Source organism: Solanum stenotomum, chromosome 11 (assembly GCF_019186545.1).
Source record: "Solanum stenotomum isolate F172 chromosome 11, ASM1918654v1, whole genome shotgun sequence".
In the NCBI taxonomy this organism is placed as follows: domain Eukaryota; kingdom Viridiplantae; phylum Streptophyta; class Magnoliopsida; order Solanales; family Solanaceae; genus Solanum; species Solanum stenotomum.
This window is the reverse complement of record NC_064292.1, coordinates 948,020-961,491: the sequence shown is the minus strand read 5'-3', so window position 1 is coordinate 961,491 and position 13,472 is coordinate 948,020. Positions and strand designations below refer to the sequence as shown.

Here is a 13,472-nt window from a genome sequence, read left to right as displayed (position 1 = left end):
AAAAAAGATATAAATATCACTTAAAAACTTATTTTCCATTATAGAAAATCTAAAAATATTTTTTTCCATATCGAATAGATCATTAATTAACTTTTGACCATTTGAAAATGACAAGAAGGTAGCTTATATTACACTTTAATGTCTATTTTTTTCCCCCTAATTTTACCATTTCATCCCCTTCTTCTTCTCCATACTAAAAAATAATTAATTAAAGCCAAAACAGAATTTCATTTCCATTTCCATGGCAGTTATCGGTTCTCTTCAGTGATGGCTCTACACAGAAAAAAAATTCAATAAATTACAAATGAACTGAAATATCAAAATCGGTGCCGCCATTAATACTAAACAAAAAAATATAATTGCCAGAAAAAAAAGTTGTGTATTTTTGCGTGATTAGATCTGAAGAGATTTGAATTTTGTTTTTCGGTGTATGGAAAATGGAGTACATAGACAACTTGCCTCCAATGGATCTGATGCGTTCGGAGAAGATGACTTTTGTTCAGCTTATTATTCCTGTTGAATCTGCTCATCCTGCTATTACTTACCTTGGACAACTTGGCCTTCTTCAGTTTCGCGATGTACAGATCTATCCCTTTCTCCTTGTTTATTATTTGCTCAATAAGTTTTTTTTTTATAGTGTTGTGATTCACTGAGATTCAGCACTTTGTTGCTTCGAAACATATTCTAATGAGTGATGTTGTAGCAATTTTTGGTAGTGTTAAGCGAGAGTGATTGATTTGTTTTGTGTCGGTTGAGAGGGGACTTGTGATGTCGGTGCAATTTAGTGATAAAAAAATGATCTTTATTTATTTTGAGCTTAAGTGTTGTGATCGCAGAGGAAAATGAGTTGAGTTTGAATTAGTTTTGATCACATTTTGATTTGCAATGGATAAATCACTAGCTACTAGATCTGGTTCATTTTGTGTTTGATAATCTTTTCATATTTTTCACTGCTAAGTTGCTGGTCTCTCCAAACATGTTGCTGCATCTGTGTTGAATCCTTCAAATATGCACTACTGTTGAAGGGTGCGACACGCTGCCGATGACATTTTTGAAGACTCTGAGCAACATAGTTTTTTAGAGTTGTTTTCTTTCCTACAATTTCAGATTTATTTTAGATGACAATTTTCAGTGGACAGTTTTAGATAGTTTGATAGAGAAACTTGAATGGCTTAATTAATTTGAATTCTTGAAAGCTATGGAAGTTCTATAGAAATGAAATGGTGTCATATAAATTAGAATGGGGGGAAGGGAGTAGTGTGAATAAATGAACCTTCGACCTAACTCAACCACCAAATCTAGCTCACGAGGGGAGGATTACTCAATACCATATGAGGAGACCATAACCCATTCCCGAGACCAATGTGGAACTTAACTCTCCTTTCCTCCATGCTCAAAATTGGACAACTGGAGTGTTGATAACATAACATGGGGGCCCAACATTTAGGAACACAACAATATGATCAATATGCCAGGCTCTAATATTATGTGAAAAAAATGGATCTTTGGTCTAACTCAACCGTATAAGCTAGCTCATAAAGGTAAGATTCTCAAACCATATAAGGAGACCACAACCATTCCCTCAACCAATGTGGGACTTAATAAATGTGGAACTTAACAAGACTGATGATACGGAGCAGATCTCTCGAGAGTTTTGTCTTTAGTCTTTTGAGGCTGGTACAGTTCTTTAAGTTTACATCCTCCACCCACCAATAACCAGATTGTGATGCTCTCAAAGCCCTAAAATGCTACAAGGCCTCTTCACCATTGTCATCCTTTCAATCTGCACAAAAACTTTTAATCTTAATAAACATATGACTAATGTTATGATGTTCAAAGTCAGCTAGATGGAAACAGTTGTAAATGGTAAAATAAGGTAGTTCTATCTACCATGTGCGCTCATTAAAGTTGAGTGATGGCTGATGATAGCATGTTAGAACCTAAACAGATTTTGTTAGAGCCCTTCTTTTTCTCTCGCTGCGTACACATGATCATGCTTCCTAAGTGAGGACAGATTGTTAATTCCCAATGTCTTATCTGGGTTCATGAGAAGTTGTCAGCATTCATTTTCCTTTGTTTTATGAATTTGGTTTGAAGAAGTAGCTACTTAAAGCTTATGAACCTTCAAGTTGTGATGATTTCTATAATTCAATAGTCACATCTGGAACAGTGACTATTGATTGGAACGTCTTTTGATATCTAAGCTTGATGAAACTCATATCCTACTTACAGCCTTTAAAAAATAAATCATTCTGATTACCGTAAACACATCTCAAAGGAGATAAATGAGTTCTAAATTTTTGGGGGTTTTGCTTCTTATTATGCTAATGAAAAGTGATACACGGAATTAATACGTGTTTTCTATCTGACAACTCATTTATAGATATTAGATGCTCTATTTGTACATTTCTGGGATAAAATGTGTGATCAATCCCCTATAAAAGAGCCACTTAGCAGCTGAATGATCTGTATGAGACAAAGAGTTGAAGAAATCTGGAGAGCCATTCTAGCATGTGTTTTATGGACAATTTGGAAAGGAAGGAACCAGAAATGCTTAGAACGGAAGGCACCATGAATACATATTCTAAATTATAGATGCTTATGTAGTCTATAGGCAGGCTTCTTTTTTCTTATGCTTATGAATACATGAATTGGCGATGCTTATGTTGTTGGTAGAAGGCAGGCTCCTTTTTTCTTTTGTAGTAGTATTTGAAAGATAGATTCCATTTTAAATCTGGGTGTCCTAGTGAAACAGAGTCCAGTTTACTTCTATCGAGATGGTTTGTTGTTAAGAAATTGCTGACCAAGAAAAGTATATGATAGTAGTTTGATCTTGAAGGACCAAAATGAAGCGTGTTCGAATAAAAAACAACACCTATGCCTCAATCCCAAACAAGTGTATTTAAATAAAGCAGACTTTAATGTCATTGTACTGATTTGTCTTGGTGCAGCTTTTGTACTGATATTTTTGAGAATGAAAGCTTTTGTACTGATTGTATTGATGTTTTAAAGGAAATGGCCTTACTTAAGGTGAATGTTTTGTATATAATACAAATGTTTGTAATTATTTTCTGCTTCACCTTCTTTGATAGTGTTAGGTGGGAATGTACTCACTATCTAACTTTTTCTTTTGACAGTTAAATGCTGATAAAAGTCCTTTCCAAAGAACATTTGTAAACCAGGTATACACTAATAGTATATACAACTTCTTTATTTTGAGGATTCTAGATGTGATTACCTCACTGAAATGTGTTTCCATCATTAACTTAATTTGTTGAATTGTTAATCACTTTTAGCTTGTGTTTTTGACCAATCATAATCATTATTAACTTTTTTTTCTGGAAACTGTCCCTTGAGAGTTGATGGAAGTCCATTCCTTTAGTCAAGATAAGAAGTAATTTTGTCCAATTTCAGCTTGTAATGGTAATGTGAAGTTACTCGAGGTTAGTAATGGTACTTGTTGAAGTGTGTGAGTGAAAGCTTAAACTATCAAAAGGATCACACTTTTAATTACTTAATTATATTATGTCTAAACCTGCCCCTCACATGCGGATCTGATTCCTTTTCATTGGTCTCGCACACGTAAATTTTTCCCATTTTTTATAATGGCTGGTAGTGAGGAGATTGATTACTCTGGATATGTTGTTGTTGGGTGGTAGTGAGATTTGAATTCAGGATTTCTGCCTACTGTGATACTATCTTGAAATATGTAACCATCTCATCTACAAACTGAAAATATCAAAGAGAGATTACTTTTAATTACTAATTATATTGTGTCTCAACATTACCATACAGTGATATAGAGGTTTATTATAAGATATTGGAAGTGTTTGCAGTAAATAACTTTTCTGCTGTTATTTATCTTCTGATTGATCTGATTTAAATGATAGCATTCCATATATTCCTAGGTTGATGCTAGTGTGGTGATTGGTAATTCATATTTAAAGCAACCTTAGTTTACATGAAACATCTGATTGCTAAACACCGTATGCGCTTTCATCTTTTTGGTTGCATGCTAAACATTTGGTGGCCAGTGGTTTATATTTATCTTTTCATTGTAATTGTGGATGATTTTTCATAGGTAAAAAGATGTGCAGAGATGTCAAGAAAACTACGATTTTTCAAAGATCAGATACAAAAAGCTGGGATGCTGCCTTCTCCGCGTCCTGCTTCACAACCTGATATTGAACTTGAAGAACTGGAGGTGTCTTTATAGTATTTTTCTTCTTGCTGACAGATGAATTCCCTACTATGTTGTCCAAATTGGGTTTATGCATATTTGTTTTCTTGTATACTTCTCGCTCTGAGTAAAAGCTCATGCATACTTATTCTGAATTTCAGATACAACTTGCAGAGCACGAACACGAGTTAATTGAAATGAATGGTAATAGCGAGAAGCTAAGGCAATCATACAATGAGCTGCTTGAGTTTAAGATGGTATTGCAGAAGGTACAGTTTGACTTCTCTTTTTTACTATATCATTAATGAGCACTGGTTCACATTTGAGAAATTGGTCCATGCCAGACTTGTACTGTTGTCTGAATATTTCATCAATATGCTTACGTTTGTTATGCATTTGCTTCTCATATGTATATGTGCATGGTATTGGCTTTCATTAATATCCATCTATTATGTTTCTTCTGTCCTTGCACTAAACCATTTTAGTCATGATTACTGGGTAATGCTTTTACAGTAACAAAATCATGTATGTGTCAACCATTACTTGGTTTTCTTGGATGTGAACATAAAGATATCGAATAAATTGAAGGTATACTAAAGACGTGAAAACTACCTTGGAGCACTCAAAGGGAGAACTTATGAGTGAATTCTTATGTTATTCTTCCATAGTGGGTGTCTTTTATTTCGGAATGCTTTATCTCTGATCAATTCATTTATGCGCAAAGCTTTTAATGGCTTCTCAGATGACAGAGTTAGTTGAGAAATTGATTTCTTAGTACTTGATCTGTTGTTATTAATCCTGACATTGGTGGTTGCCAATTAATATTCCTCCATGCATTTGAGACTTCAGACTAACTCAATGGACTTTATCGGTCATATTTTTTCTAGTAAATTGTAGCTGTTGGACCAAAGCATCCTTTTTTTTGGTCAAGAAATACTTTCCCTTTCAGATCTATTTTTCTCATTTCTGCTAACTGTAACTCTGGAAACTTTAGGCTAGTGACTTCCTTGTCTCAAGTAGAAGTCATACAACAGCTCAGGAGACAGAATTAAGTGAAAACGTGTACTCCAATGATAACTATACAGATACAGCATCGTTACTTGAGCAGGTAATTTATTCTTCTTGCTATTAGACTGATACTGTGCAAGATAATTATTGCTTGTATCTGCCATGCATCTGAGATAGGGTTTTTTCCAATCTTCAGGAGATGCAACCAGAACTTTCAAATCAGTCTGGAGTAAGATTTATTAGTGGCATTATCTGCAAGTCCAAAGTTCTACAATTTGAGAGAATGCTATTTCGTGCAACGAGGGGCAATATGCTTTTCCACCAGGGAGTTGCTGATGAGGAAATCTTGGATCCTTCTTCAAATGAAATGGTTACATTCTTTCGTCTAAATTGCTCTTCCATGAATTTCAGTAAATAGTTTTCTACACTGTTGCACTAAGAATTATTTTCCTAATTAAGGAAAGTCCCATGAATTATATTCCTATTTATGCTGTATGGTTTCTTCAATACTCTAATGCACATGCATATTTTTATTTGTTTTCTCCTTGCTTACAAAATGGCTTAGTTGATAGTTTAGTATGTGATTAACACCCAATTTTTGCTTCTGCAGGTTGAGAAAATAGTCTTCATAGTATTCTTTTCAGGTGAGCAGGCAAGATCGAAAATACTGAAAATTTGTGAGGCGTTTGGTGCCAATTGCTATCCTGTTCCTGAAGACATGACCAAGAGGAGGCAAATAACTCGAGAAGTATGTCAAAATATTAATGCAATTTTTTCTGATTACTGGAAAGGGAGTTTCATAGACATCATTGTTGAACAAGCTTGTTTTACTGCACGTCAGTCAGTGTACTTTGAAATATACTGCTAGCCGGTCATGGAAACAATTTCTTTTTCTTCTTTCTGTCTAGTATGGTTTGTGTTAATTTATATTTGAGGTCATGTTATGCTTGGAAAAAAGTAATCATGGAAAGAGGGCCAGTATATTGGTTTTTCAATCTCTTGCAAGAGCTCCGTGTGCTGTATCTTTCACATTGCGCCAGTTCGTTGAGTCTAACCGTAAACTCCTTTGTATACTGTTCGTATGTATATTAGCTAGATTGTAATCGTTTTCAGTTGCCTGGCCATAAAGTATAAGACTGACCATTGAGATGAACATCTTGACTGCAGGTTTTGTCGAGGCTATCTGAATTAGAGACCACTCTGGATGTTGGATTACGTCATCGAGATAAAGCTTTGACGTCTATTGGATTTCACCTCACAAAATGGATGAACATGGTAAGAGTGAAGACAAGAGTATAAACTGACATTCTTATAATGCAGTTAAATTAGTGGCTTGTCAGAGCAAGTCTTCCAGTGAGCCTGAAATACAAGTTGAATTCAAACTCTTTTTTCTAGGTTAGAAGGGAAAAGGCTGTATATGACACATTAAATATGCTGAATTTTGATGTCACAAAGAAGTGTCTAGTTGGAGAGGGCTGGTGTCCAATATTTGCAAAGATTAAGGTACTCTTGTTTGGTGTTATTTATGTTAGCGGTTACTTATTCACTGTTTCCATATCCATTTTTTATAATAGTATCGCCATGTACTTGCTTTTGACACCTTAGATACAAGAGGCTTTGCAACGTGCGACAATGGATAGCAACTCACAAGTGGGAATTATATTTCATGTCATGGATGCTGTAGACTCACCTCCAACATATTTCAGGACAAACTGTTTCACAAATGCATATCAAGAAATTGTAGATGCTTATGGGTAAGTGAATGTGTAGTAGCATTTAGTAATCTAAGAAACTGATCTACAATGTAATGAGTTAGGTAATGCTGTTAGGTCATGGGGATAGAGTGTATGTTGATGATATTATTCTTTCCATGAGTCCTTATCAAAACTAGTTGCAGCAACTGCCTTAATTTGATTTGTGTTTGTCTATATGAATCATGATTCAGTCATCATGGGTCACCTCATCTTCTTTAAAGTGTCATTGATTTTCATGATAAAGAGTATGTGTGCTTCGTGGAGTCTTTGTTCCTTGTTTTCCTTCAGTTCATATAGAGACTTTGTTTGCAGTATGATGTTTATTATTCCTGTAGTTTTCTATAGGCAAAATGTGATCTACTTAAAATGTTAAACCTGATAGTCCAGCTTTCTTCCTTTTTATTGTTTTTTTTACGTGTAATGCTGTCAAATTGGGATGCTTCAGCTTTTCAAATAAATTTTCCATTTACATACTATGAAAAGTATGTAAAGTTATATACTATGAAAAGGCAATATCCATCTCTGATACTACTTTTCTTTCCCTTTTGGCTAAGATCAAGTGTAGAATCTATATTTATTTTTATCAAATTGAAATATCCATGACTTCGGTTGCTTCGGCAAAACAAAGTACTTACTACTGTCTACATTGACAGTGTTGCTAAATACCAGGAGGTAAATCCTGCTGTCTACACCATTGTTACATTCCCTTTCCTTTTCGCGGTGATGTTTGGAGATTGGGGTCATGGAATTTGCTTGTTGTTGGGAGCATTAGTTCTTATTTCTAAGGAAAGCAAGCTCAGCTCTCAGGTATGTTGTCCTCCCATTATTTCAGCCTCTCACTCAAAGTACTTAACATCAGGAATTATGCAATTTTATAATCCTTTTGTAATCAAATGAAATTTTCTGACAGAAATTGGGCAGCTTTATGGAGATGCTTTTTGGCGGTCGCTATGTACTCCTGTTAATGTCAATATTTTCAATTTACTGTGGCTTGATATATAATGAATTCTTCTCTGTTCCATTTCACATTTTTGGTGGCTCTGCATACAAATGCCGAGATGCTTCATGCAGGTATGGAATTATAACCTTGTTAAATTTCCATATAGAATTACTTAGATTTGTGATTTGTCAAAGTAATGATAATGTAATCTCTTATGTGCTTCTGATCTAGATTGTGGTTTGCATTTTTAAGCTCTCTCTCCCTGGCCTGGCCTTTAGAATTCAAAACCAAACTAAATCAAATATCGGGTTTTTTGATAGTTTTGGTTTGTTTTTTCAACAAACCATGAACACCCCTACTTATGTACTAATGGTGAAGATTGGCCAAGTTTTTATTAGATTTCAACATGATTTCCCATTGCTTTCCTGTCAAGTATAGGAAACTGTAGTAATGCAATCAAACAGTCACTATCCTCTCCATATTTCTTGGACATATTCAGATACTGCACTTCCAAATAATGGTCTTGATGGTTCTCTTGACATTCATCTACATTGGCACCTGACTCTTGCCTCCCCATTATTGAATGCACGTAGAGCTTGAGTTAGTATTTAATGCACAGTTTCCGGCCAGCCTTTTTTTGTTTGGATTTTTAGCTGGAATTTGACGTTTTTTTTTTTTTGCAGTGATGCGCAAACAGTGGGGTTAATAAAATACAGTGATCCTTATCCTTTTGGTGTGGATCCAAGCTGGAGAGGTAGCCGTTCGGAGCTTCCTTTCTTGAACTCCCTTAAGATGAAGATGTCTATTTTGTTGGGTGTGGTACAGATGAACCTTGGAATCATATTAAGTTACTTCAATGCACGTTTCTTCAACAGCTCACTTGATATTAAGTGCGTATTCCTTTTTCTTCTGTGTCGTTGATGGTTTTCTTGTTGAGGGTATTTATTTTGTTATTGATTTGTTATCAGGTATCAGTTTGTGCCACAAGTGATCTTTCTCAACAGCCTGTTTGGATACCTGTCTCTCCTCGTTGTTGTTAAATGGTGCACTGGATCTCAGGCAGATCTCTACCATGTTATGATTTATATGTTCCTAAGTCCTTTCGAGCCTCTTGGTGAAAACCAGTTGTTTTGGGGCCAGAGTGTGCTTCAGGTATGTGACATTGCATCTCTTTCTGTATGTATCTTATAAGGTAAAACTGTGATACCACTAGATTACACGGTAGGATATGATGTAAATAAATGGACTATGAATAAGATTGCATACACTTGTATCCCATGTTTGGTACTGGGATTTTAGATCTATGTGATAAAAATGTCCTTGGCCTAAATGCATTAAATAACTAATGAAGAATAAGGACTAATTTGAAATGAAGAATCAGTAGAGGAGAGGCTTGGAGCATTCCACCGTAGAATTTTTTTCTTTCTACTTTATTTCATCATTCTTCCTTGTATTTTCATGAATCTTGTATTCATGCTAGAATCATGAGTGGCTAAACTCATTAGTTCTAGGGCTTATAAGGAATACAAAAAACAGAAAATAAAGAAAGGTTGGTGGCAGTGTATGTGTGGAAGGGGGGGAAATGATCTATGGAGTAAAAACACCCTTTAATCCCTATCTGGTAACGTTGTCGCTTCTCCCCTAGCAGATAAGTTTATCCGGGGTGGGAGGTGGGGTTTTTCATAATTCTGTCCTTTATTGAACTCTACCAGACAGCCAAACAATGGATCATCTTTGTATCTCTAATCCCCCATCCCATAGGCCATATATGGAACAAACCCTTAAATTATCTTTGTTTCCTTGTTCTAATGATTATTATTGCAATTTGCAGGTAGTATTGCTGCTTTTGGCACTTGTTGCTGTTCCATGGATGCTATTCCCAAAACCTTTTATTTTGAAGAGACTTCACACTGAGGTAGTACATTTGTTTGCCTTTTTCCTTTTCTCATCCTTTACAATGAATGGAATACTATAATATCTTTATGATTCAGAGAAAAGCATAAAGGAATGGATAATCAAATTTAAAGGAAAGGGGGGCACAAAGACTGGAGAGAACTCTTATGTAGAGAGGTTGGGAATTTTTGGGTATTAAAACAAGTGAGTCAACAAACTGGTCATGTTACTGTCCTCCTAAAATTTACTTGTGCAAGACTGGTTTGGTTAATTTTGGCTAAATAATAATTTGTTTAATCATCAATGTCAGTACTATTTGTTTTTCTTTTATAGAGAAAGAGAGGGTGGTGAGAATGAGAGGGTGAACAAGTATAAAGAGGAATGAACTAACCATACAAAACAAATTTAGTTCTATTTTTGACAGTTTTTTATGATTATTTGGGCTACCTTATTGTGATTCTTAGAGATTTCAAGGCGGAACTTATGGCCTTCTTGGAACCTCCGAGGTGGATATTTACGAGGAACCGGACTCTGCCAGGCAACACCACCATGAGGAATTTAACTTTAGTGAGGTTTTTGTGCATCAAATGATACATTCTATTGAGTTTGTTTTGGGTGCTGTCTCTAACACTGCATCATACCTTCGTCTGTGGGCTTTGAGGTGAATCCTTCATTTTACTTGCTTATTCATAATCAACAGCAAACTTGTTTTGTGTTTCAAAAAATTTGAATTGTCTTTGATGTTGATGCAGTTTGGCTCATTCTGAACTGTCTACTGTCTTCTACGAGAAAGTTCTCCTCCTTGCTTGGGGGTAAGATTTCATGACTTTTATCTGTCTTGCTGTTCAGATTTTTCTTGTTTTGACATTGCTCAGTGTCTTCACATGGGTGTTCATAGTAGTGAACTTCAAATCTTATTCCTTTTGAAATGTCTGTTGAATTCATTTGGTTCCTGATTTTTTTCTAGCAATGGTAAGTATTTTGAGTTGGAACAAGTATTCCCTCGAAACCAGCTCAGTTTTCTTCTGCAGCTCTGATTTATTTAGCAACATTTCATCCAAATTGTTTCTGGTCTTATGCTCAAGTATTTTGCAAAGATTATATGATCTACTGTATTCATTGAAGAAAGGCACAGATGACAGGTCAAATTGACATTAAGACTATGCCGAAAAGTGGAAGCATGAAAAATGAACAATGTGTCATTTGTACCATTAGTAAAGCTAGTGCAATCACCATGGTTTTTGCTCAAGATCTAAATTCGTATGTGTTCCCATGTTCCATTACAAATCATAGAGCTTAACTTGTAAAACTGCTTTGGTCTCACTAAACTCGACTCTCCAACTTTAACCTGTTATGTCCTTGATATATCTCCTTCAATTTTTCCTTTTAAAAGATCTTTAATATATTAATCCACTCGGAATTATAGCCAATATACATATGTCAATTACAAAGATTATCTTAGACAATATGCACCCTCCTACATTGTGCCATGATTTCTGGTGCTTATAAATTATTATGTTGCATGATGCCTGGACTGATGTATTAAGGTTCTTATGGGGCAGGGATTACACCATGTCTTGGTCAAGGGCAATTGATTACGTCGTTTTAACACTTTGCCCTTGACGACATCATAGCTATCAATTTATCCAAAATGCTAATTACTTAATAATTGCAGGTATGATAGCCTGGTCATACGGCTCATTGGCCTGTCAGTTTTTGCCTTTGCAACAACCTTTATACTGCTCATGATGGAGACTCTTAGTGCATTCCTTCATGCATTGCGTCTTCATTGGGTAGAATTTCAAAACAAGTTCTACCACGGCGATGGCTATAAGTTCAACCCATTTTCTTTTGCTTCATTAGCAGACGACGATGATTAGTATATAACCCTTTTCTTTTCCTTCTTTCTGGGGAATTCTGCAGAGAAGAAGAGTTACCATATAGCAGGAAAAAAAAATGCCTGTCACAGAGATTTTGAAAAAGGACACAATTTTGGCTGACTACTATTGCTCACTTTCTTTTGATGAAGCAGCTGGTTTTAGCATAGAGTTGTAAAGTTGTGGCACACATAATATTTCACTTATAGTTAGCTGTTAAAGAAGAGATTTGTAAAAATTTTCTTCATAGATTATTTTACATATTTTCCCAAACACAAATGAGTCAATTATTTGTAAAGAGGGAAAGAAATCATTATAGTAGCATTTATCTAAAGTGTGTCATTCTTTTTTGGAGGCAAATTTACACAATCAGCAAATAGATGATTCCTTGTATACATTGTGAGGGTTGAGTCTTATAAAGTGTTTTGCTCCTCATCCTCAATCTCTTTAGAATCACCAAACTTTTGAATTTTGAAATAGTACTCCTACCAGCTCAATTTATGTGACACGTTTCGTTTTTCGAGAGCCAAATAGTTTAAGTTTGATCGAGATTTATTTGTGGAATTTTCAAAGATAAATTTGTTTGAATTTTAAAATTCAAAATGTGTCACATAAATTGGGATAGAGGAAGTAATATCTATGGCCAAAAGATGATTAATAAGTATTATACTTAGTGCCCGTTTGGATTGACTTATTTTAGGTGCTTCTAAGCCAAAATAGCTTTTAAGCAGTTTTAAAGTGTTTCGGTAAAGTTAAAAAGTGTTTATAAGCACTTATTTTAAAGCCAAAATAACAAAAATAGGCCAACGGCATAAATCATAAGCCAAAAGCCAATCCAAATTGCCCTTAGTTTTATCTATAATCATATAGCCCCACTAAAAATAGTGTATAACGATTAGACCTTTTTGTCCTTCGAAGAAATTTAAACTAATTTTCCCGTGAAAATATTGAAATATGAAAGAGAGGGTTTTCATTTTATTCTTTGTTCGAAGAGTGTAAATGATTAAACTCCTTAGTTTTTTTTATCGTTTGATTAGTATATAAACAAAATGGGGAAAAGGACAAATATACCCCGAACTATCGTAAATGGTATGCAGATATCCTTCATCATACTTTTGGAACATTGGTGCCCCTGCCGTCTAAAAACTAGAGCATATATGCCCTTCACTCTAACAGAAGACTAAATAGGGATACGTGATGCAATTTTATCCGTCGATAAATGTCCGATCGGTGGATAAAATTATAACACGTGTATGTTCGTTAGTATAAAGGGTATATATGTTCTAGTTTTTGGACGACATGGACACCAATATCCCAAAAGTATGACGGAAGATATTTGCATACTATTTACGATAGTTCGGGAGTATATTTATCCTTTTTCCCAAATAAAATTAATAAAATTTTAATTTGTTTTCGTAAAGTATGAGTATGTTATTGTAAATTGGATCATAACATAATCATTTCCCCCTTTAATACATAAAATTATATATTTAGGAGCTATTTTATAAACTATAATTATCTATTAGTAAAAGTTAAAATGGTAAAACTAAGGCAAAAGCCACGTAAATTCCACTAGGAGTCCCACAAAGCAAGTGGATAGGAGGTGTAGATAGTCCACTTTACATATTTCATCTTAAATCTTCGTTTGGTACCACAGATAAAGAATAACTAATCTCAAGATGAATTTATTTTATATTTAATTGGATAAAATCATAAAATATAATTCAAAATTTATATTTTTGAAAGATGGACATGATTAAGACAAATAGACGAGTAATTCATTATAATGTTGATTTTTGTGATTCACCTCTTTCCAACTA

At 34.7% G+C, this 13,472-nt stretch overlaps 1 protein-coding gene across 2 annotated transcripts; it reads left to right on the top strand.

The window, feature by feature from the left end:
- The first annotated feature begins 218 nt into the window (after positions 1-218).
- Positions 219-11,712, top strand: LOC125844083 (V-type proton ATPase subunit a1-like). 2 transcript variants are annotated; one of them, XM_049523324.1, is made up of 18 exons: positions 219-578; positions 3,138-3,182; positions 4,082-4,204; positions 4,342-4,449; positions 5,175-5,288; positions 5,385-5,558; positions 5,799-5,936; positions 6,356-6,463; positions 6,584-6,691; positions 6,794-6,942; positions 7,596-7,749; positions 7,853-8,013; positions 8,566-8,772; positions 8,851-9,034; positions 9,714-9,797; positions 10,240-10,436; positions 10,528-10,587; positions 11,451-11,712. In XM_049523324.1, exons 1-18 carry the CDS (start codon positions 438-440, stop codon positions 11,653-11,655), a joined length of 2,460 nt encoding a protein of 819 aa, XP_049379281.1. In that variant the 5' UTR covers positions 219-437; the 3' UTR covers positions 11,656-11,712. The 2 variants fall into 2 exon arrangements, with proteins under 2 accessions (XP_049379281.1, XP_049379280.1); XM_049523323.1 differs by having other exon boundaries at positions 220-578; positions 8,851-9,038; positions 9,718-9,797.
- Positions 11,713-13,472: the final 1,760 nt, after the last annotated feature.

Bases quoted from the DNA above. Each gene is read 5' to 3' on its own strand.
- LOC125844083 (XM_049523324.1), top strand. From the start codon at position 438: ATGGAGTACATAGACAACTTGCCTCCAATGGATCTGATGCGTTCGGAG. The intron at 6,464-6,583 runs GTAAGAGTGAAG...TCTTTTTTCTAG, and splicing joins TCACAAAATGGATGAACATG to GTTAGAAGGGAAAAGGCTGT. The intron at 8,014-8,565 runs GTATGGAATTAT...TTTTTTTTGCAG, and splicing joins TGCCGAGATGCTTCATGCAG to TGATGCGCAAACAGTGGGGT.